Source organism: Cryptomeria japonica, chromosome 10 (assembly GCF_030272615.1).
Source record: "Cryptomeria japonica chromosome 10, Sugi_1.0, whole genome shotgun sequence".
Taxonomy (NCBI): domain Eukaryota; kingdom Viridiplantae; phylum Streptophyta; class Pinopsida; order Cupressales; family Cupressaceae; genus Cryptomeria; species Cryptomeria japonica.
This window is the reverse complement of record NC_081414.1, coordinates 189,293,426-189,316,118: the sequence shown is the minus strand read 5'-3', so window position 1 is coordinate 189,316,118 and position 22,693 is coordinate 189,293,426. Positions and strand designations below refer to the sequence as shown.

General features: G+C 34.3%; 2 protein-coding genes across 4 annotated transcripts in view; both read left to right on the top strand.

The window, feature by feature from the left end:
* Positions 1–11,147, top strand: part of LOC131858843 (pentatricopeptide repeat-containing protein At2g33760-like) — a 33,134-nt gene extending 21,987 nt beyond the window's left edge. The window contains exons 6-7 of the mRNA XM_059212305.1: positions 10,743–10,817; positions 10,995–11,147. Coding sequence (XP_059068288.1) covers positions 10,743–10,817; positions 10,995–11,147 — 228 coding nt within the window. The remainder of the gene's footprint in view (positions 1–10,742; positions 10,818–10,994) is intronic.
* Positions 10,615–14,741, top strand: LOC131079147 (pentatricopeptide repeat-containing protein At3g12770). Of its 3 annotated transcripts, none has more exons than XR_009113935.2 (3): positions 10,615–10,817; positions 10,995–14,354; positions 14,568–14,741. XR_009113935.2 is itself a non-coding variant. In XM_058017043.2 (2 exons), exon 2 carries the CDS (start codon positions 11,158–11,160, stop codon positions 14,200–14,202), a length of 3,045 nt encoding a protein of 1,014 aa, XP_057873026.2. In that variant the 5' UTR covers positions 10,615–10,817; positions 10,995–11,157; the 3' UTR covers positions 14,203–14,741. The 3 variants fall into 3 exon arrangements, 1 of the variants encoding a protein (XP_057873026.2); XR_009113934.2 differs by having other exon boundaries at positions 10,995–14,360; XM_058017043.2 differs by having other exon boundaries at positions 10,995–14,741.
* Positions 14,742–22,693: the final 7,952 nt, after the last annotated feature.

Sequence of the window (22,693 nt, the reverse complement as noted above, 5' to 3'; positions counted from 1 at the left end):
GGTTCAAGAGCATCATAATCCACAGTTTCATCAAAATTAGGTAGGAATGTGGCTTTTGGGAGTCCACTTGATTTATTACTAAGATTCTGGAAATTTATATAGCCTTCCCAAATTCACTATTTACTTCCTATGATTAGATTGCCCATCTCATATCAACGAATCTGAAAAGATTGGTATAATTCGTTAGCATTTTTTAGGTATAATTTTGTAGCATTTGTCAAATAATTTAGGCAAATTCACTTTGTTTTAGAAATATGAAAAAAAACTAGAAAATCCAAATACGTGAACAGGGGAAAAGTCAAAACCCTCTAACAAAAGTCTTTTGTACCTGTTCTCATTTTAATTTCAAAGCTTGTCTTTTAGCATCCTCTTCCTTATTTAATTCAAAATATTCCTATTTAAATATTTCATGATCTTTAATAATATCACAAATTTCTAAAGTGGTTTTTGTTTTGTTTCAATTTCCAATTGGGTTTTCGGTAAATTTTCATGCGAGTGTTTCTCTCCTAGATTTTGATGAAAATGGAGAATGCATAAATTGTGTTTTAGAAAGTTGTCACACTATTTACAGTAGGGGGACTTAGTTTTCCTTTTTGTTCCAAGTTTGATTGTTTTGTATGCATAATTACTTTAATTGAATTTTTTATCTTGAAGATTGTTGTTAGCAGTATATTCTAACAACCAATTAGATCCTAGAGTCTCTTTTCATCCCAGTCTATGCAGTTTCTTTGAATAGTTTAGTTTTAAGATGCTTTGATTTCTCGCAAACTTGATGCATTCGATATTAACAGAGGCTTGATATATGTTTGTTCCACCATAAGCAATTTTCATTTCTCTTTTATCAAGTTCTTTCATCCATTAAATCTATTCAAGACTAAGCTTGTTTAACTTCTCTCAACTAATAGAACAAATGACTATCTAATGCAAGAGAGACTCAATCTGCCCTGAAACCTCAAGACTCAAAAACACATACAAAAATATAGAGACCGTCTTCAATTCATCACTAATTTGCAATTAAGGAAATAATTGCACACCAAACAAATACATTCATTAAATCAACAAACATAAAATGACAGTCTTTGGCATATCAAAAGCCTTTCTCTTAGTCATATATTTGATATTTTTTCTAACAAATGGATACTTGGGTTTTAATCAACTCTATATTGTGAAGGCCACCTAGAATAAGGAAATATTTACCACTCCTTAGAGAACCTTATTTTACAAAAATAGTCACATCTTAGACGGGCATGACATGTTGAAGTTGATAATGAACCTCATTGCTCCTATAATTCACTTGCAAGCAAAATGCCTATCACATGAAGAGAGAAAAGTCATTGATTGTGCTATAGAAACTTGAAAAATGAATTGGTCCAAATAGGCTCTATGTTTAAGCTTCTATATTGAATGATTAGACTAATACATCTAAATTGGATGATTTAATTATGGATAATGAATTCTTATGAAAGGGATAATCAATCCTAGATAAAAGCTCGGGTGAAGATTATATTAGATCATGACATGTGTCCTCATCCTATGTTATGAGATGAAAAACAACATAACTTAAAATTAGAAAAGCACTCTTAAGTTTAGCATGTGTCTGATAAAATAAAAAGGGGACCTAATTAATTAAATAATGAGGTGATATTCCTATTTTATTATAATGGCCTATTAAGTTCAACTTGGAGAGAAGTTAAAAACCTAATGATGAATGCATGGATGGGTCCTATCTATAAGGCTTGATAAGGCACCAATGAATAAATAAATAAATCCCTCATAATCAAAGAAAAAGAGGAAACCTCATGGAAAAACCTCGTCTTCAAAAAGAGAAAATACAATAAATGTGTACACACAAAAGAAGGAAAGGACTCCTCGATATGACCCCCCAAGGATTTCTTCTATCACAAAAGTATAATGAATATCCCTAAAGAGGATCTAGAGAAAATGAGAATATGAATCCCTCCATAAATAATTAGCTCATATGCTAATGGTAAAATCTTAAAGATAGAACACAATCCACTACCGACAAACAACATTTCAGGAGCTCCCTTACGAAGAAAAGATCCACTAGTGATTGGAGAGGTCATTCCCATAAGCTAGATGAATAGGGAATCCAAATCCAAATGATGTGTGCCTCTAAACATTTCTCAAATACCTGCATGGTGAAATGAGATGTTATTAATCCAGGGTCATATAATTATTAATGTAGAACAAGCTCCAAAGAAATTGATGGTGGTCTAACAAGATGATATGGATATCAATAAAGAGAAGGTGAATATCCTTAAATAATCCTCCAAATCTATAATATGAGAATCCATAAATAAGGATGATATGCTTGATAGACGTGGATCCCAAATCTATGTCTGGATGATAATGAATGTCTTACTATGTTAAACCAATATGGGGCACAGATGTGGTGTACTAATCTAATTAGGAACAATATAAGATAGAGAATGTATCTCAATATGAAGAGCAAGAAATAGGAAATAAGCCTTTGAACCATCAGAACATGCAAGACCCATGTTGTACTCAATATCCTCTAGAGTATCATCATCAAAGGGTATACAATATGCATAATCAATGGGAATGAGGAAATTGATAATTGGATTCTTAGTGAAAGGGGAAATGTTAGGGTCTTTATGGATTTCCCAAAGTTTGTGTGTAGGGACAATCAATCTCTAATACGACATACATTGTGTCATTTTTGACACTAGAAAAAAAACAATCCTACAACATGGTCAATTATCTTACCCCATATGGTGTGTCTAGTTTAGGTGTGAGACCATAAAGATAAGGTAGAAAATTAAGCCACTCAAGATGTGTCAAAATGTCATACCAAGACTCATAATTTAGATTTTTCAAGATAACCACATAAGGATGAATGAAAAAACCCATGATATTATTGAAAAATATACATGTTTTAATACCAAAGGTTGTAAATCAATATCTATCCAATAAACAAATTAAGGGATGAGATATAAGGCTTGGACAACTACAACATGAAAATATGAAACTTATATGTAAATATGAAAATTAAGGTGCCTTGTTGTACAAATACCATTGTTCGATTCTTCTTCTTTATGATGCTAAATCGGCCAACATATCATGCTTATCAACACTACCTTATGTGAACTTATAACAACAACAAATAATGAACAACATCACCATAAGTTTTTTGCCTCTTTGGTTGTTGGTGTTCCTCTTATGTTTATCTTTTGACTAACTTTTTGTAAAGGGTTTTGGGTCCCTTCAAAACATATTAGTTTCCTTGCTAAAAATCATCGCCATGATAGGAGCAAAGAGGTGCAAATAAGTAACATAAGATAATTACATAAAACAAGATTAATGTGGAGAAACCCTTGCGAGAAAAAAAAAAATCCACCAAGAAGAGAGGTCAAGTATGCATTATCAAAAAATAAGTGTGATTACAATACATTCACTTCCATTCTCTTCTTTTCCTCCAACATGGAAGTACCTATGTACCTATGGAACAACCTCATTATGCCTCCCACCTATCCTTATTCCTAGAGGGTAACCCTAGATTCAAGTATTCCTCATCGTTTTCTACATCCAAAGAGTTGTTTATATAGAATACAAAGAACCCAAAAACCACCAAACAAGGTGTCCAAACATTTTTCTTCATTCCATATGTCCCCAACCCTTGGATTACCTCCATAAAATCCAAAAGGATGTTGGTTTGATTCCAATACTTGTTGGAAATTTGAGTTTGTATGGTTGCGATTGATGTCAAGCTTGGTTGTCTGGATGGAGTCTTATTCAAATATGGCCATGTACTATTGCAAGCTTCTTTGTTCAATATTTTGGTGTTGGTTGTGGAAAGTTCAATATGAAAGAAAGAGTTTCTAATGTATGCAAGAAACAATATGTAATATTCCATTGGTAGAATGCTTTGCGTTCCTCCGAATGGTAAGGATTATGTCTTATAGATGTTGTTCATCAATTGGTTTTCTAGTTTGAAGATTGTAGAAGTTGGTTATTACTATTCTCTGATATGTGTGGTTCATTGGATTCGACTTGGAAGGATGTATTATGAAGTCTTTGGGTCCCCTCTTTCTCCTAGTTTGGACCTCTCTGAGTATTTTTAGTCTGAGTGGCTTATTTTTGTGCAATAATGTTTATTTCAGTTGTGGTTGACCCTCGATTAGGTTTTTGATGATCTATCTTATATTTAAGGAGTATGGATGTATGAGTTGATGTTTGTGGTGTATGAGATAGAGTGTGGATTGATGAGAAGCAAATGTGAATGATATGCAAGCAAATTTGAGATTGCAGATGTGTGAAAGTCAGTTTGTGAAGAGCTTTGAAGGTGATATTTTCTATGAGACAGTGTGTTGAGACAATGATACTTTTCAAAGATGTTTGTCATGATGTTGGTCACTTCATATAGATTTTCAAGGATAATTTCATGATCAGGATATCCTTCTCATTTCAATTCTACTATTTTATTTGTTGTTGATTGACAGTGGGTCTTTCGATAGCACCTTGTATATTTCCCTGAAACAATGTGCCCCAGTTGTGCATGTCCATGTACCTTACCCTAAGGCAGTGTGCCTTAGTCATGCAATTCTATAAGGTGCATTTTTTCTCCTTGGAAGTAAGCCTAAAACATTGTAATCATTTTATTCATCTTATGAGTTTGATTCTCATTGTGGTTTTTCCTTGTTTGGGTTTTCCACGTAAATTTGGTGTTCATGTGTGTTGACGATTGATGATTTATCAATAATATTTTAGAATGGTTAAATATTGTTTATAATTGATCTGTTTTAAAGATCCGGGCTGATTCACCCCCACCCCTCTCAATCATGTCGTGGGTTCAACAATACTTGATCACTCGAACTTGGGTGCCCATACATGAAAAATAAACATTACATCAAATGCAATAAATGATAAAATATCGAAACATTTTTTTGCATCTTCCAAGAACCCACTTAGAGAAGCCCAAAGATCACTCATTCATCCCCTTCCCATTTCATTAATTATCCCATTCTAGGCATCCACATGTGGGGAAAATGATATTGAATAATTATGTCGACAACCCACCTTTACCATTGCTAGTAGAACCCGTCACCCCTTATGAATATATTACAAATAATATTGAGAATAAATATTACAAATTATTTTCCAAATACACCCTAAGTGCCTTAGGAATGTACCCAAGAATGTTGGAACCATGCAATATGACATAAAATTTAGAAGGTAGATGACGCATTAAATTAAATAGATACCTCCTAAAATGATAAAAATTAGAGACAAATAACCTTAATGCATATAAGGTAGATCAAATGAAGTCATCTCATGCAAACATAACATTTTTATATTCTAGGATATCAAATTAATTGACCAAAATTTAATATAATGATAAACAATGAAATGTACACTAGAAAAAATGCATAGATATATAGAAAAACACTCTTGAGTGGTTACAACAATAATGAAAACTGGAGATATAAGGAAAATGTTATGAGATTGCAAATAGAAAATGATGATATGACTTTCATAGGAGATTAAATTTACTAGCAAAAAAATATAATGATGAGACCTACACCACAAGAAATTTCTCAAAATCATATTTTCAGTGATATCTTATTTGTAAAAGTCTAACATGATATGCCCAAGTTATAGATTATTTACAAAAATAGATTAAAAAAATCAAGTTTTGTGGATGGTGGGTGATGACTTGGAAGCACCAAAAAATGACATCAACACATTAGAAAACTCTACAACTCACTAGAAAAGCCAATATCATTCAGAAAATTCCTTCATCATAAAAAAAAACTAGAAATTAGATAGAAATAATTTAGAGCAATACATAAATATGTAGAGATGGTATGATTGTACAAATCTATACTATTATATGGAGCTTTTTTTTTTAAATGCAACCTAATAAAACCTAAATTTCTCTAAGTTAGTTTTCTTGTGCTTTGATAGTCAATCTTAAGGTTTGTGGGTGTTTATGTAATAATGAGGTCTTCATTGCTCCAAGATGCACCAATTTTTTTCTCAAGGCTGAATTTGTCGAAAAATGAAGAGGAAATACTAGATTTAGTGTTTTGATACTATGTTGGAGTTGATAGTGAACCCCACAACTCTCGAAAAGCATATGCAACCAAAATGCCTATCACACGAAGAGAGAAAACACCACGATTATGCTATGTAACCTTAAGAAATGAATTGATCCAAATAGGCTCCATGATTGAAATTTTGTATTAAATAGATGATTTGATTAATACATTAGGATTACATTGGATTAGATTATTACAATAATAAATAATTAATTCTTATAAAAGAAAAAGAAAAAAGAAACCCTAGAAAAAACAATAGGTGAAGATTAGATTAGATTACAACAAGTATTCTAATGCTATAATACAAGACAAAAAATCACATAAACTAAAAATAGAAAAACACTCCAAGTTTAGCTTAAGTGTAATAAAGCAAAAAGAAGACCTAATCAACTAGGTGATATTCCTATTTTACTCTAGCATGACCCACTTCTTTCAAAACCTCAATCATCATATGGTGGAATCTTATGAAAATAGTCTATTCTTAAATTCTCAAAATAAATCAAAGGGTATTGAAGAAATTCATTTGGATTTTGGTAGGTTGAATGAATATAAAGCCAAGTTGATTTCCAAAAGGTGTATATTTAAAGTCACAACCAAAAAACTACATAGAATAAACATGGACCAGTCGATGTTTATTTTGGCACACCAAGATGTTGGGAAAAAGAATCACCCACTTGAATGGTGTTAACCTCAAGATTCTTCTATATGCATTTATGGGTTAAAATATCCTTTAATAACTTAGTGGATGAGTGAATTAACTACTATGGGACACCTACAAGTTCATAAGTTCATAAGTCAGTTGACTACAAGAATATCCATATGCTTTCTAAGAGTTTGTTTGATTGCACAAAACCAATATTCAAACCCCAAAAAATAACAAATTATAAAATTTTAGATGTATTCATAAAAATTAAATTCAAAGAAAACTATCTTTGATAAATTTTAAAAAACAACTAATATGTAAAGAACTCATAAAAATAATTTTCTAAGTAAACCATCTTTGATAAATTTTTAAAAATAAATAATGTGTAAAAAAACTCACTTATAATTTATATTTTTTAAACACAATTTTTAAATTTTAGTCTTATATAAAATATAGGACTCAACATTCAAATTAAAATCTTAAAATTACATTTAAAGAAATTAAAACTAAAATATTCTTAACTAATCTAGATATAGACACATATTAAAAATGCAAAAGAAGAGTAATAGAGAAAAAGGTACATAGAAAAGATTACCCTTTAAATATTATGTCATAAGAATCATTTGATAAGTAAAAAAATTGATATAAAAACATTATTATGCTTAGCTCAATGATTAATTCCAACGAACAAAAAGCAAAGAGCAATAGTAAAAGGAAATCAAATCCTGAAATTAATAAGAAACAAGGTTACTCTTGATGCTTTACCTCCATCTTTGAGTTATCATTATTTGGGCTCATCAAGCACTTTATGTTGTAGAAACTTTAGTTATGCTGCATCTATTCTGGCTCCAAAACAGACCTTTTGTACAATGTGTTAGTGACAAGTTAGTCAATCACAGCCGTTAATTGCAAAATCGACGATGTAAAACGTGTGACTAACACACATGTTAGTCAATCTGTACTGTCGTTTTGGAGCCAGAATAGACGTGTCCCTTTAGTTAGGGGTTCTATTGTCACTTGATGAATGTGATCACATTATTAGGATCCCCCACATGTCTATATTACCTCTTCTCTTATTCCATATTCCTTTAAGGGAGCATTGGGTATTCATCAATGGAGGAAGACAACAATTCCTTAATGAGGAATTATACATGACACCTTGTCTATTTTTCAAAGGGAGGGAAACTTATTTGATGTAAGTGGGTCTAGATTATATCAGACATGTTGTAGATGAAACTATTAATAAGTTCAAAACTCCAATTATGGACAATGGTTTCTCATGTGTAGCTAGTACTGATTATATACGTACCTTTGCCCCAACTACTATGATAAATTTAAATTTCATTTAATTAATTCTTGTTTTGTTGCCTTTCAAGGTTTGTTAGTACATTTGATGGATATGAGCCGCAATTTTTTTCATAAAGATGTAAAGAAGGAGATATACATGGAGTAGTCATCGTGTTTCATTAAAGATTATTTATTGGCTTATGACTTACACAAATCTCCCTATGGCTTCCCCTCAATTGGTATGCCAAGATGGTCTACTTTTTTCTCTTGACTAGATTCTTAATATGTCACTCAAATCCATTTTTTTTAATTTTCTTGTATTAAGATGATTCTCCACTATTTCTAGTTCTTCATGTTAATGCATTCATCATTGGTAGAGTCAAATATAATATACAAGATAGGGTTTTTCCATGACAAAAATGGGTTTGTTGCATTACTTTCTCAATATTGAGATCACACAAGATCTTCTTCATAGATCAACCTAGCACAACCTAATTATGCCCTTAACATCCTTTTGGAGCTTGATAATGCTAAGTGTAATCTAATATCATCTTCCTCTCTATTCAAAGTCAAGCACAAGTCCAACTATTCAAACCCACTAGTTGATACAAAATTGTATTTCTATCTTGTCTATAGCTTCATCTACCTAGCTCATACTCATCCATCTATCTCCTATGTAGTTGACGTGGTCACATGCTTTATGAAAAAAGCCTCATGAGATTAATTTAAAAGTTGGAAAACACATCATTCATTATGTTTAGAGTAAACATAGGTTTGAGATTCACCATATTGCAACTACAAAATTATACTTGATTAGATACATAGATTTATGTTATGTATCTATGATTTTGAAGACCACAAGTTTACTTTGGTAAATTTTGTCTACTTTTTTAACTCATTTGTTGGAAAAGTAAGAAGCAACATGTTATTGATCTTTTTTCTACTAAGTTGAGCATTAAGAGGTAGTTAATGTCACCATTGAGGCTATTTGATTGAAAAAAATCCTTACCAAGTTTTGCATTCCTATTTAGAATCTATCAAACATATTTTATGACAACTATAATAGTATCAAGATTTCAAAGAATTTAGTCCATCATATATAAGACAAATAGGTCAACATTCATATGCACTAGATTATGGGAGCTCATATAAGGGAAGACCATTAATCATTTACTAGCTTGCTACTGCTAGAATAGTAAATTCCATCATTGAGAAAGGACACTTCTTCTTTCTTTCTTCTCTCTCTTTGGGAGGCCACATGATAAGTTTTTCCTTTATCTTCTTTAAGGTGGTGGATGAGAAAAATTTATACTTTTATTAATTTGGTGGTGGATCAATTTGCACTTAAGTACATAATATGCGTACAAATTTGTTGAGACTTGTCACTATTATCTTAAGTTACACTTATAAAGGATTGTTGGCATAATATTTATAATTCACCTTCTAGATAATATTTTATCTTAAGTGTGATATTGAGCTTATTTAGTAAGTTTTCTTAGGATCTATTAGGAATAATTTTTCCCTTACCCATGTAGCTAATAATGACGTGTCACCCTTTATTTCAGGTTATCAAGTGCTACTATTTCCTCATCAATTCTTGATTGATAGAAGTTAGGTGCAACATGTGTTTAATCAAGCACCACCTTGTCTTAGTTGGACTAAGTTAACCCTCCTCATTAGAGGTAATTAATTAATCACGACTTCTTGGAAATTTCACCTACTTGACTCATACATCTAAGAGACCTATATATTTCTACTTCATTTATTATTTTTTAATTATTTTTATCCATTCTTTGTATTAGATCAATATTATATATTGTCTAAGATATTTGTTATTGTAACTTTCTTTTGTCATCTAGGTTGAGGCTTTTATTAATTTGCACTATGTACAAATCCTACAATATTCAATGATATTTGATTCCCCTTTTGCATGTGCTAAAACAATCACTTTCAAATGAGAGATCATGCATATTCATTGACATTCTTTGATTGGTTTATATGTACTCTGATGTTTTCCTACTAAATGCAAATTAATGTCTCTTTATAAAAGCACATGAAAGTAATTCATGAGAAACTATACACAGTTAGCTTGGAGTCAAGATGTAAAAGGGTGGCAATCTATTAGGTTTTATGTAGTTTAAATCCATGCTTGCCAAGGAGACCTCTCACACACAAACTTGACCTAAGACAATAAAGATAATAAAGCTCATGTTTGGTGACAAATTAGAGGGATGTGGGCATAGATAATCAAGACAATTAAGACAATTAATCAAAATGTGTCAAAATATATGAATATATGATAAAAAACAATAAAAATGAAATGACATATGAATATAACTAGATAAAAGAACATAGCTTCACACAAATAACCATATATAAGTGACAATACATCTTTTCAAAATGATATGAATATAATCTTCAATTTAATATATACAATAGCATTTATACTAAAACTAACCTAAAAATATGCTTTGTAACTTTACTTTGTTAAATTGATAAATAAAAAAAATAAAAAAAATCTTAAATATTAGATTTGTCAATATATTTTTTCTTAATAAATGTGAAAATAAGTATGCTTGCAAGTCTACCTATTTCAAAAGTATTTGGGTTAAATTTTGAGATTCGATTAGATTCGTGGAACATGGTTGTCTGCTATCATTGTGTTTGAGGGATTTTTAAGACTGCAAATAAAACGTTATCATCTTTCTGTTAATGTTTATTTGGTTTTGAAGGGCAGAATGCTGTCATCAGATGGGGTGAGAATCACCGATCTACGATCTTTCAGCGATGTTCTCCAAGATGAAGAGGTATATTTTCTGTCGCATCGTTATCAGACTTTTAGATTTTGTCAATATTAATGTATATGAAACTCACAAATCCAAAATTTGTAGAGATTTTACATATAATTAGTCCTAGGAAATTTCTGAGAAAGCGATCCGTGCTCTATATTTGAATGTACATTTGAGCTAAAATCAATTTTGCAGAGGATTAAGAAAATGACGGGAATTGATCTTTCTGAAAATTTTGAACTGGAAGGACATCATCTCATCTTAATGGAGAGATGTTTAAGGTTTTCATTAATTCGAAGCTTGCTAATCACTGGCAATGCCATTGTGGTAGAAGTAGAGACTGATTAACAATCATAAAATGCCATTCTCTACATATCTTCAAGTATTGCAGATCTGTATTCTCAAGAAATCGATTTCACAAGGTAAAAATGTACACTCTTTCATCGCTCACAGGCATTTTGCATTTGCTTCTCGCGCAACTTTTCATAATAAGCTTATTCACATGTATGTCAAGTGTGGAAGTTTGGTTGATGCCCGTAAACTGTTTGACCACATGGAGGAACGAGACGCCGTCTCATGGAATACGATTATTTCAGCGTACAGAAGACATGGGTATCCTCACGAGGCAGTCACACTGTTCCACCGTATGCAACAAGCAGGTCTCCAACCCGATCAGTTTACATTTGCCAGTGTACTCACAGCCTGTACCAAAATGGGAGCTCTGGAACAGGGTATAAACATCCATAAAAGCATAAAGGATCATTTAATTTTGTCGGATACTGTAGTTGCAACTGCCCTGCTAGGCATGTACGCTAAATGTGGAAGCATAGACAAGGCACGTGAATTGTTTGACAGAATGCCTCAAAGAAATGTGATTTTGTGGACTGCAATGATTTCAGGATATGCACAAAATGGACTTTTTGAAAAGGCGTTAGAAACATTCAATCAAATGCAATTGGAAGGTGTAAATCCAGATACTACAACTTTTGCCAGCATCCTTCCTGTCTGTGCCAAAATGGGAGCCTTAGAACAGGGTATAGACATCCATCAAAGCATAAAGGATAGAGGAATTTTGTCAGATGTTGTAGTTGCAACTGCCCTCGTAGATATGTATGCAAAATGTGGAAGGATAGACAAGGCACGTGAATTGTTTGACAAAATGCCTCAAAGAAATGTTGTCTCATGGAATGCCATGATTGCAGGATATGCACATTGTGGATTGGTTGATAAGGCTTTAGAAACTTTCAAACTAATGCAGTTGGCATGTGTAAAGCCAGACTCTGCAACCTTTGCCAGCATCCTCCCTGTCTGTGCCAAAATGGGAGCTTTGGAACAGGGCATGGACATCCATCAAAGCATAAAGGATAGAGGAATGTTAACGGATGTTGTAGTTGTGACTGCCCTGGTAGACATGTATGCCAAATGTGGAAATATAGATAAAGCACATGAACTGTTTGACGGAATGCCTCAAAGAAGTGTGATCTCATGGAATGCCATGATATCAGGGTATAATAAATGTGGAAGCATAGACAAGGCACGTGAACTTTTTGACAGAATGCCTCAAAGAAATACATTCTCATGGAATGCCATGATTGCTGGATATGCACAAAATGGATTTGTTGAAAAAGCTTTGGAAACTTTCAATCAAATGCAATTGGCAGGTGTAAAGCCAGACTCTGCAACTTTTGCCAGCATCCTCCCTGCCTGTGCCAAAATGGGAGCCCTGGAACAGGGTATAGACCTCCATCAAAGCATAAGGGATAGAGGAATTTCATCAGATGTTGTAGTTGCAACTGCCCTCGTAAACATGTATGCAAAATGTGGAAGCATAGAAAAGGCACGTGAACTGTTTGACAAAATGCCTCAAAGAAATATTGTCTCTTGGAATGCCATGATTGCAGGATATGCACAAAATGGATTTGTTAAAAATGCTCTCGAAACTTTCAACCAAATGCAATTGGCAGGGGTAAAGCCAGACTCTGTAACGTTTACCAGCATCCTCCCTGCCTGTGCCAAGATGGGAACTTTGGAACGGGGAATGGACATCCATCAAAGCATAAAGGATAGAGGAATTTTGTCAGATGTTGTAGTTGCAACTGCCTTGGTAGACATGTATGCAAAATGTGGAAGCATAGAAAAGGCACGTGAACTGTTTGACAAAATGCCTCAAAGAAATGTGGTCTCATGGAATGCAATGATTGCAGGATATGCACAAAGTGGATTTGTTGAAAAGGCTTTAGAAACGTTTAAGCAAATGGAAGTGGCAGGTGTAAAGCCAGACTCTGCAACCTTTACCAGTATCCTCCCTGCCTGTGCCAAAATGGGAGCTTTGGAACAGGGTATGGACATCCATCAAATGATAAAGGACGGAGGAGTTTCATCAGATGTTGTAGTTGCAACTACCCTTGTAAACATGTATGCAAAATGCGGAAGCATAGACAAAGCCCGTGAACTTTTTGACAGGATGCCTCAAAGAGATGTCATCTCATGGAATGCAATGATTGCAGGATATGCACAAAATGGATTTTGCAAAGATGCTCTCAAAATCTTTGAATTAATGAAGCACTCTGGAACATGTCCTGATATTATAAGCTTTGCTTGTGTTTTATGTGCATGCAGCCATGCAGGTTTAGTGGATGAGGGCTGTAAATACTTCAATCACATGAGTAACGCTTATTGCATTACCCCTACAATTGATCATTATGCATGCATGGTTGACCTTCTAGCCCGTGCTGGCTATCTTGAGGGCACTCTAAATTTTATCATTAAGATGCCAGATAAACCTGTGGTAGTTGTGTGGATGTGTTTTCTTGGTGCCTGTAGATCACATTTGAATTTAGGCTTAGGAGTATTTACAGCAACGCTGCTTTTTGCTTTGGATCCTAAAAATGCTGCAACTTATGTTCTTCTCTCAAACATGTATGCAGAAGTGGGCAGGTGGGGAGAGGTCCAAATGGTAAGGAAATTAATGAGAGATGAAGGAATTAAAAAGATCCCTGGATGTAGTTGGATTGAAGGCCATCAAATGGTACATGCTTTTTGTGTAGGAGACAGATCACATCCACAGACACGGGAGATCTATGCAGAATTGGAGAAATTGGCTTGGGAGATGAAGGCTGCAGGGTATTTTCCAGATTCAAGACATTTACTTAGTGATGTAGAAAAAGAGGAAGAAGAATTATTTCTTTGCCACCATAGTGAGAAGTTGGCGATTGCTTTTGGTTTGTTAAACACACCCCCTGGTACAACTATTAGAGTTGTTAAGAACCTTCGGGTATGTGCTGATTGTCACACTGCATCGAAATTTATTTCCAAGATTGTTGCAAGAGAAATTGTTGTGAGAGATGTGAACCGTTTCCATCATTTCAAACATGGAGAATGTTCTTGTGGAGATTATTGGTGATGTTGTTGTGAGAGATGTGAACCGTTTCCATCATTTCAAACATGGAGAATGTTCTTGTGGAGATTATTGGTGATGCCAAATGAAGTAATATGAGAAATAATCATACACTATAATAATGTGCATCGTGTCAGACCTGCAGTAATAAGGAAGGGGTAAGGGTAAGGTTTTATTTGCAGTTCTTGGAAGTTTTAGTTCTAGTTTTGGTTAAGTATTTAGCAATCTAGAACATGCTGTTGGCTTCAGTAAATTAGATGCATAGAACACAATGGAAACCACTACTTATATACAGTGTTGGGTATCTGTCGAAGATCTGTTTTATTATAATATTGACATTTCATTGAATTATTTCCATGAAATCTTTATAGGTGCAAAATTTAAAGGTGGAGGATGTGGTGGGGAAAGGGCATACAACTATAGGTGAGGAACACTAAAAGTAAACAGAAAGATGTTTGACCAGCAGGTAATGGAAAAGCAGGGCTCACAACTACCCTTACTATTTTGTATAGTTCTTTTGTTTGGATTAAGGATATTATTTTTCACTTACGTTGGTTAACAAATTTGAGATTAAATTATATATTCAAATTCAGTATGAAATATTTTATGTATATGTAGATTTTGTCTCATTTATGTTTAGATATTTCTAATGTTTTTCCATATTCTTTTTATTTATGAGACAGCCAATAGATTTGTGAATTCACAAATATTTATAATATAATTTTATTTCAGTTTATTTGATTTTAATTAGAAATAAAGTAATATAATTTATATATGAGGTAAAAAAAATTGCAATTATGCTTATATAGTAATTAGTCACTATGCATGGCACTTGACAAACTTGCACAAGGAGGCTTATAGATTGATCTACAGAGTAGAGAATAACATCTGTAAATGTAAAAATAATGTTTCAATTTTTATTGTATTGTAATTGCACATTCATTGTATTGCAAAATTGTATATGATGAGATTTATAAATTAGTATTGATAACATGATTGTTTGAAGGTGGTTGAGAGAGATCTAAATAGGGCATTTTGTAAGTGTTTGTAGTGACAAGAGGAACTCAAAAAGTTGGGAGAATTTTATAGAAACAAAATGAGAGATTTGAAAAGAATATTTTGATTATATTCATAATGTGGTCAAATAAATTACTTTGTTCACTTGTGGCAAAACTAATAAATAGCGAAGGTTAAATTCTATTTGGCAAGGCAAGAATTGAATACGCTTGCATGTCGCATACTTGATAAATGCTAGTGAAGACTAAATTCCATATGCTACAACTAATGTTTGTTTATAATCCTTAATCACAATGAGTTTATGGATCTTGAATTTTCAAAATTGATTCATATGAAAATTTGATAATAGGGGATTCAATTTATAATGTCCAAAGAATAATGAGTCATGTGCTAACAATTTGCTTAGTTATTTAAAAATGTTGGAATGTTATCACAAACATACATGTTTGTAAACAAGGAAGGTAGGAAAAATAATCTTTTTGAATATAATCAAGAAAAATGAACTTTAACTCTTCATTTCATGCAAATGCATTAGACAATTGTATGATTATAAGTAAACATATGATTCTAAGTTAGTTTAAGCCTTTGTAATGAGTGTATTTGATGTTTACAATAGAAGGGAATTTGTTATGAAGTAACTTCTATCCTTATAAAAGCTAAATCACTTTGTAATTATCATTCATGGTATCACATGCTCGGGTTACAAGATACAATTAACTTACAAATGAATATTTTTCTGTACAATTATAACTGTAGGGAATATTTGAATAGAAGCAACTCCGTTATTATTAATAATATAAATAACTATAAAATAATCTCATAGATTATATAACAAACGTGGGCAATTTGGTAGTGTTCTTTAAATCATAGGATCTCCATGCCACTAGCAAAAAAAATTATCATTAATAAAATCTACAAAATTCTAGGCTATAACATGGGTCCATATTTAGGTCCAATAAAATATTAGTGTCATAAAATATGGAATTTCTACCAAGTGATCGCATTATACATCACAAAAGTATGAGTCACTTAAACAAACCATCAAAACTTAATTAGAGTTGTTTTAAGAAGTTTAAAATATGAGTTGTGGTTTGGATCTTTGTTATGTAGGGGGATTTTTACGGCAATGTGATAAATCTACATTATGTTTGGGAACTTGAGAATATATGGTAAATTGTATGTTTGATAGTTGATTGATAGTATGTGATGAGGAAAAGCTAATGCATTTCATGATGTTATTCAACCAAGGGCTCCAATTGAGGAGTGGTTTTATGTACAAATGATTAGCCTATTATTGAAGTTTGATTTAATTTACTTTAGTCAAGTCCATGATCTAGTGAGTGGATGTTTATGGATTGACAATGGCGTTTTGGTTTGTAGAAGGTTATTTCAAGTTTGCATCAAAGGATGGATAGTTGGGAAGGTTGCAATTATCATTGGAAAGTTGCAAGTTTTATCTCATGGAGATTCTCCACTGTTGAATCATTGAGATTTGTAAGTTCATTATTTTTAGTTAATGCCAAATGTCACATGATTTTAGTCTTTGCACCACCTTGAGGCTAACATAGATTGTGTGAAAAGCTAAGGAAAGGTATATATATGTGTGTTTTCAATTCTTTTGTAAGCAATCAAAGAAGATTAAGAGCAAGCGAAGGTGTAACAAGTGAGTATAATTGCAAGGAAGTGAAGGCTAAAAGATAGAGTGAGGTAATAAGGAGTATGATGTAGAGTGCAATCATGTGAAGGGATCATGTGCCAATTTTATAATTTTGTTTCATAGCCCATGTGGCAATTGTAGAAGTAGTGTTTCCAAGTTATGTCTAAATGTGTGTGAGAAGCCATTGCGGTAAATTGTAATTGTGTTTGTGAAATCAATATAATAAGAAATCTTTTGAGGCTTAATTTTTCCCTCATTGAGGGTTTTCTGGATGTATATCTTGTGTTACTTTGCAATGGGTTTCTATTGTGCGTGTTTTTTGGTGTGGACTTCATGACTTGATAATCTTTCATTGGAACCTTTGACAACGATTGCATTAGATGGTATCAAAGTGAGGTTGATCATTGTCAATGTTGGAGTATTAGTCTGGATGAGTGACCTACTCAATGCGTTTTTTAGAATGACTTTGTCAAAAGAGGTGGGTAGTGGGTATGTAAATTTAAGTGTGAGCATAAGATGAGAAATTATGTCAAGGTTATTGATAGTTTGTCAAAATTAAATAAATTTATGAGCTAAGGTAGCCTATAAGAGGCTTGTATATAAGCACTAACTATGAAGTAGTTTGCAAGGGGGTGACTATGGACAAAGCACCTATCAATAGAATTTGTCAAGATGTTGCCAAATAGAGGGAGAGGAATCTTGAATATTGCAAGAAGAATCAAAGAGATGTATGAAATGTTGAAGGAGATCCAAAACCTAGTGGATGCATAGGAACAAGACCACCAAGGAAACCTAATCTTAGGGTCAAGGAAAGTGATGAAGAGGAACAATAAGCATATCTTATGGAATCAATTAGAAGAAAAGAGGATAAGGATGAGAGAATGATAAAGACCATTTTTGGCATTGGTAGGAGGACAAGAGTAGTCATTTCAAACTATTTTGGAAATTTGGATCACAAATTGATAGAATGGATCACTAATGTAGAAGGAAAATTTAATTATGAGGACATTGTGGATTTGAATATGGTAAATTTTGCAAAGACCAACCTCAAAATCCATGTGGCAATATGGTCGAAGGAACTCTAGTTTGAAAGGAATAGAAAGGGAAAGTCTACCATTGTTAATTTGGACTAGATGATGGAGAAGCTAAAATCTAAATTCATTTGAGCCAATTACTGATTGGAAACATTGAAGGAGCTACATAGGTTGCAGCAAGGAGAGATGACTATTAAGGAGTACACTAAGGAATATATCCAAATAGTAGAGGAGGTATATGTTGTGACCTTTTCATACATCGCCCCATTGCTAACAGGGACCCCCTCTTTTCTGGTTTTCTGCGTTGTTAGGTCAAGGTTTTGGCTGCTTAGTGGGCAATTTTGTGTTTCCCATGCCCGAGTCTCGAAGTTTTGATCATGCCTAGTGTCGTTTAGGGTTTTGAGGTTATAGGATCAAGTTGCAAACGTTGGAATTGTAATGATCCTAATTTTTGTCTAAGTGTTGACCATTTTGAGCATTTACGTGTTTTTAAACATGCGCGTCGGTGGTTTTAAAGTGCCAAGGTATTTTCAAACCTTTTGGAGTTGATTTCTCGCTCCTAGGTATTATTCAAGTTGATTTCGCACTTTATCCCGACAAATTTCCTTGAGTTTCACTCGATTTTCTAGAAAATTTGCCTAAGTCCAGTCAAGTTTTGAAGTTTCTAAGCGATTTTGAGTGGTTAAAATGTCAAATTCCTAAGAGAAATCCATATTCCAAGGGTTAAAAGGTCAAATTCCGTGCTAGAGGTGCTTTTCCCCTCATATTCCGAACTACCCATGCTTTTCCCCCACTCAAAAGCCACACTACACATGGGTTTCCCTTGAAATCCATACTGGCTATGATTTTCCACCACTGTTTATCCATGCTTGGGTCGTTTTTCCCCTGGAAGCATTAAAATTTGAATAAGTGTCGGGATTTTTCCAGACTGCCTTTGTTTTTCCACTGGGAGTGCGGATGAAGTTGAGGATGATTCCATGCCTGGGTCGATTTTCCACCAGGATGTTTTGTGACAAGTTAATGTGGATTTTTGTGCAGACTCTCAGTCCATACCCAAGTTGATTTTCCACTGAGAGCAATTTGATGAGTTTTGAGTTCGGATTTTCATCCGAACTGAGGTCGAAATTCCACCAGGGAGTATTTTTTGCAAATGAAGTGAATTTGGAGTGTGGATTCCTTGTCCATGCCCCTATCGATTTTCCCCTGGCCTATTTTATGTGCATTTTGATGAGTTTTAGCATGGATTTTTATCCATACTAATATCGATTTTCCCTTGTGGGGAATATTTTGGTGTTTTAAATGATTTTTAATGGGATTTCTTAATCCCTACCTATATCGATTTTCCCCCAGAGGCTCAATTTTGACTTAAAATTGAAATATTTAATAAATGAGCCCCATTTTAATTGTTTTTAAATGATGTTTGACGATTATTTAAAATTTTAAAAACAAAATTAAATAACTTGCAAAGAGCATTTAATATTTTTACCCTTCTAGAAGCAAGTTAGTTTTACTAAACAAGTATATAAGCAAGTGTTTTATCCCACATTGCTTGTGTGGTGAAAGTGAGAGGCAAAAGCAAGTATAAGAGAGGAGTCTCCAGCAATATTTTATTATATAAGTTTGCCAGGCGTCTCCATGTTTGGCGATTTTTCTCTCTTATTGGCGAAGTGTTGAAGTGAAGTGTTGGATTGAGGATTCTTCTCCATTTTTTCAGCTTGGCAATCCTTTCCATTGCTGCCATTGATGATCATTTCTAGATTTTTTATTTTTTGGGTGAAGTTCGTCATTTTGGTGAAAATCACTATTTGGTGGAAATTGGCGATTTTTAGTGTTTGATGTCTTTGGCGATTTTCTCCACCATTGTTGCTTGTTGTCCTAGACCTTCATTGCAACAGATTAGAGCTTGATTGAAGACATTTTTTAGAATTTTCAAAATGGCGCCATAGCTGAAAATTTCGATTTTATTTTGGCAAGTGTTTGTGCCATTATTTGGGGTGGATTCCTTCACACTTGGTGGTTGCCATCATTCCCAGCTTGTTGATATGTTGCAGATCTGAGTTTGTCCTCCATTGTTGCAGCTTGTTTGACCTCCATAGCTAGCTGGAAAATCAATTTTCAGACTTATGCCTTGTTCCCAACTATTTTGTGCCTTAAGCGATTTTATCCAAGGAGCTGATTGGAGACATTTTCAATCAATTTTCAGAGTTGTCTTCCATTGTTGCAGACCTGAAACTCCATTGTAGGGGTGCTATCCTCAGAAAACAATTTTTTACAGCCACCTACCTACCTTGTGATTTCACTTGGGAAGCATTTTTGCTTCATTCTGGAGTTTATTTTTGAGTATTTTATCATTCCTAAGGGTGCTAGTAAGTCAGAAAACTTCATTCCCAGATTTGTCTTCAGACTAAGTTTTCATTTCCAGCCCTACATACATGTTCATATTTTCTTGTGTTTGCCTTGGAAGGTTAATTCTATTCAATTTATGCATATTTAGATGATTGCAACATGTTTTAAAAAGTCTGATTTTCAGGTTGTCTTCAGATTTTGTTGACCTCCATTGTTGACTGTTGAAGGTGTCCTCAGACATACTTTGTGTGAAAACACAACCTTTCACACCTTTCCTTAGTCATCGTTGATTCGGTATACTCCTTTGCACTTCAGTTTGCATAATTTCTAAGTATAAGGAGGTATTAGGGTAAATGCACAAAGTTGGGTCCCAATCCCGCGAAAGTCTGCGGGTTGGGAAAAGAGCCCGCTAGAAACGGGTGCCCGATTTTTACAAATCGGGCACCCGTTTTGCTTCGGGTGCCCGAGCCATTCAAAAATAGGCACACATTTTTCGGAAACGTGCGCACGTTTTGGTTCAGGTGCCCGAAGCTAAACGGGCGCCCGTTTTTTTCAAATTGGGTGCCCTTTTTTTTCAAATCGGGTGCCTGTTTTAGAATCGGATGCTTATTTTTAAAAACGGATGCCCGTTTCGCTTTCAATGGTACAAAGCGAAACAGGCGCCCGTTTTGTGAATTTAAAAAACGAGTGCCCGTTTGTTAAAATTAGGAGCAGGAAACAACCCTTAGCATTGTTTTTTGCTTCAGGATAGGCTTGGTCCCACCAAGCCTATGCTTGTGTTAGAGTATTTGGGTATTTACTTGATTAATTAAACAATATTTGTTTAATTATTTAAGTTCCCTTTATCTCTTTTACACTTAAGCTAACTTTAGGTGCATATAATTAATTATTTTAATTAATTATTATGTGCAAACCTTGGTTTTCCCTGTAGGATTTTGCCAAGATCAAGGGCACAATGAAAAGCATAAAAGAGACAATAGAATGACAAGAACAAACTGTATTCTCATCAATATGCAAAATGATCAACTGGATTAACCAATACAATGAATATAGGCCTACTTATATAGGCAAGGCCATATGGATGTATGAGCACACAAATATGACATGTGGCTCAATGAGAAACAAGGGTAGGTAAGAAATACTAGGGGTGGGTAGGAGAAATAATATAATATTCCACAAGAGGTGGATGACCCACCGAATGTGGAGTGTAACAGCAAAATAAGACCACAAAAGGTGGAATTTCTCCTACAAGCTCTATCCTAATGTGCACACTTCCCTAAGTGTCTCAAATCCAAACTACGAAGAGATGCATTATCCTAAGTTAACTTAAGTAAGTGTAATAATATCCAAAATGAATATTTATTTACACCAACACCCCCCCTTAAGTGCAACTTAGGGGAATGAAGACTCAAGTCAACAATACAAGATGGGTCCCGGCTACTAGGCCATGATAGGTACCCATGTACAATATGCAAATGGAAGCAAAACTATGCAATGCAATCTCTCACAAACGGAGAAAGGGAGAAAACCCAGTGGAAAAAACTCTCCCCCAAAAGAGAGATGAATGTACAAAAGACTCTCAAAGAAGAAGGACAAAACCTCAAAGAGGAAAAAGTCCCCCCCATAAGAGAGGAAGGAGAAGTCAGCTGACCCCCCCTAATGACACATCCCGCACCCCCAAGAGAGCTCGCAACTGTTGGAACTTACTCTCGGTGAAAGGTTTGGTGAATATGTCAGCAACCTACTCTATTGTAGGACAATACTGCAAATCAATGACCTGCTCCTGGATGAGCTCTTGGATATAGTGCATATGAATCTCGATGTGTTTGGTCCGTTGGTGCTGGACTGGGTTCTTCGAGATTGCAATAGCACTCTGATTGTCGCAATGTAGAACTGTCGGCCGTGGAATGGTGAATCCAAACTCTGTGAGAATCTACTGGAGCCAAATGGTCTCAGTCGCTGCATTAACAGTGCCTCGATACTCAGCCTCAGTCGAAGAGAGAGCAATAGCATGTTGCTTCTTGCTCTGCCAACAAATGGGGCGCGAACCAAGGTGAAAACTGTAACCAGAAGTAGACTTACGATCAACTAGATCGCCAACCCAATCGGAGTCTATGTAACCAACCAAGCGAAGTCCTATGCCTACTGCATAGTGAATCCCATAGTGATGTGTACCCTGGATGTAATGAAGGATGCGTTTGGCGGCTTTCCAATGAAGCTCATGTGGTTCCTGCATGAAGCGGAAAACCATGCCAACTGCAAATGAAATATCAGGGCGTGTATGAGTCAAGTAGATGAGACTACCCACAAGTTGACGATACAAAGTGGCATCAACTGGTGGAGAAGAACACTGAGCCTCAAGCTTGACTCCTGAAAGAAAGGGAGTCGGGGCAGGCTTACAGTCAGCCATATGAAAGCGTGCAAGTAGATCAAGAGCATACTT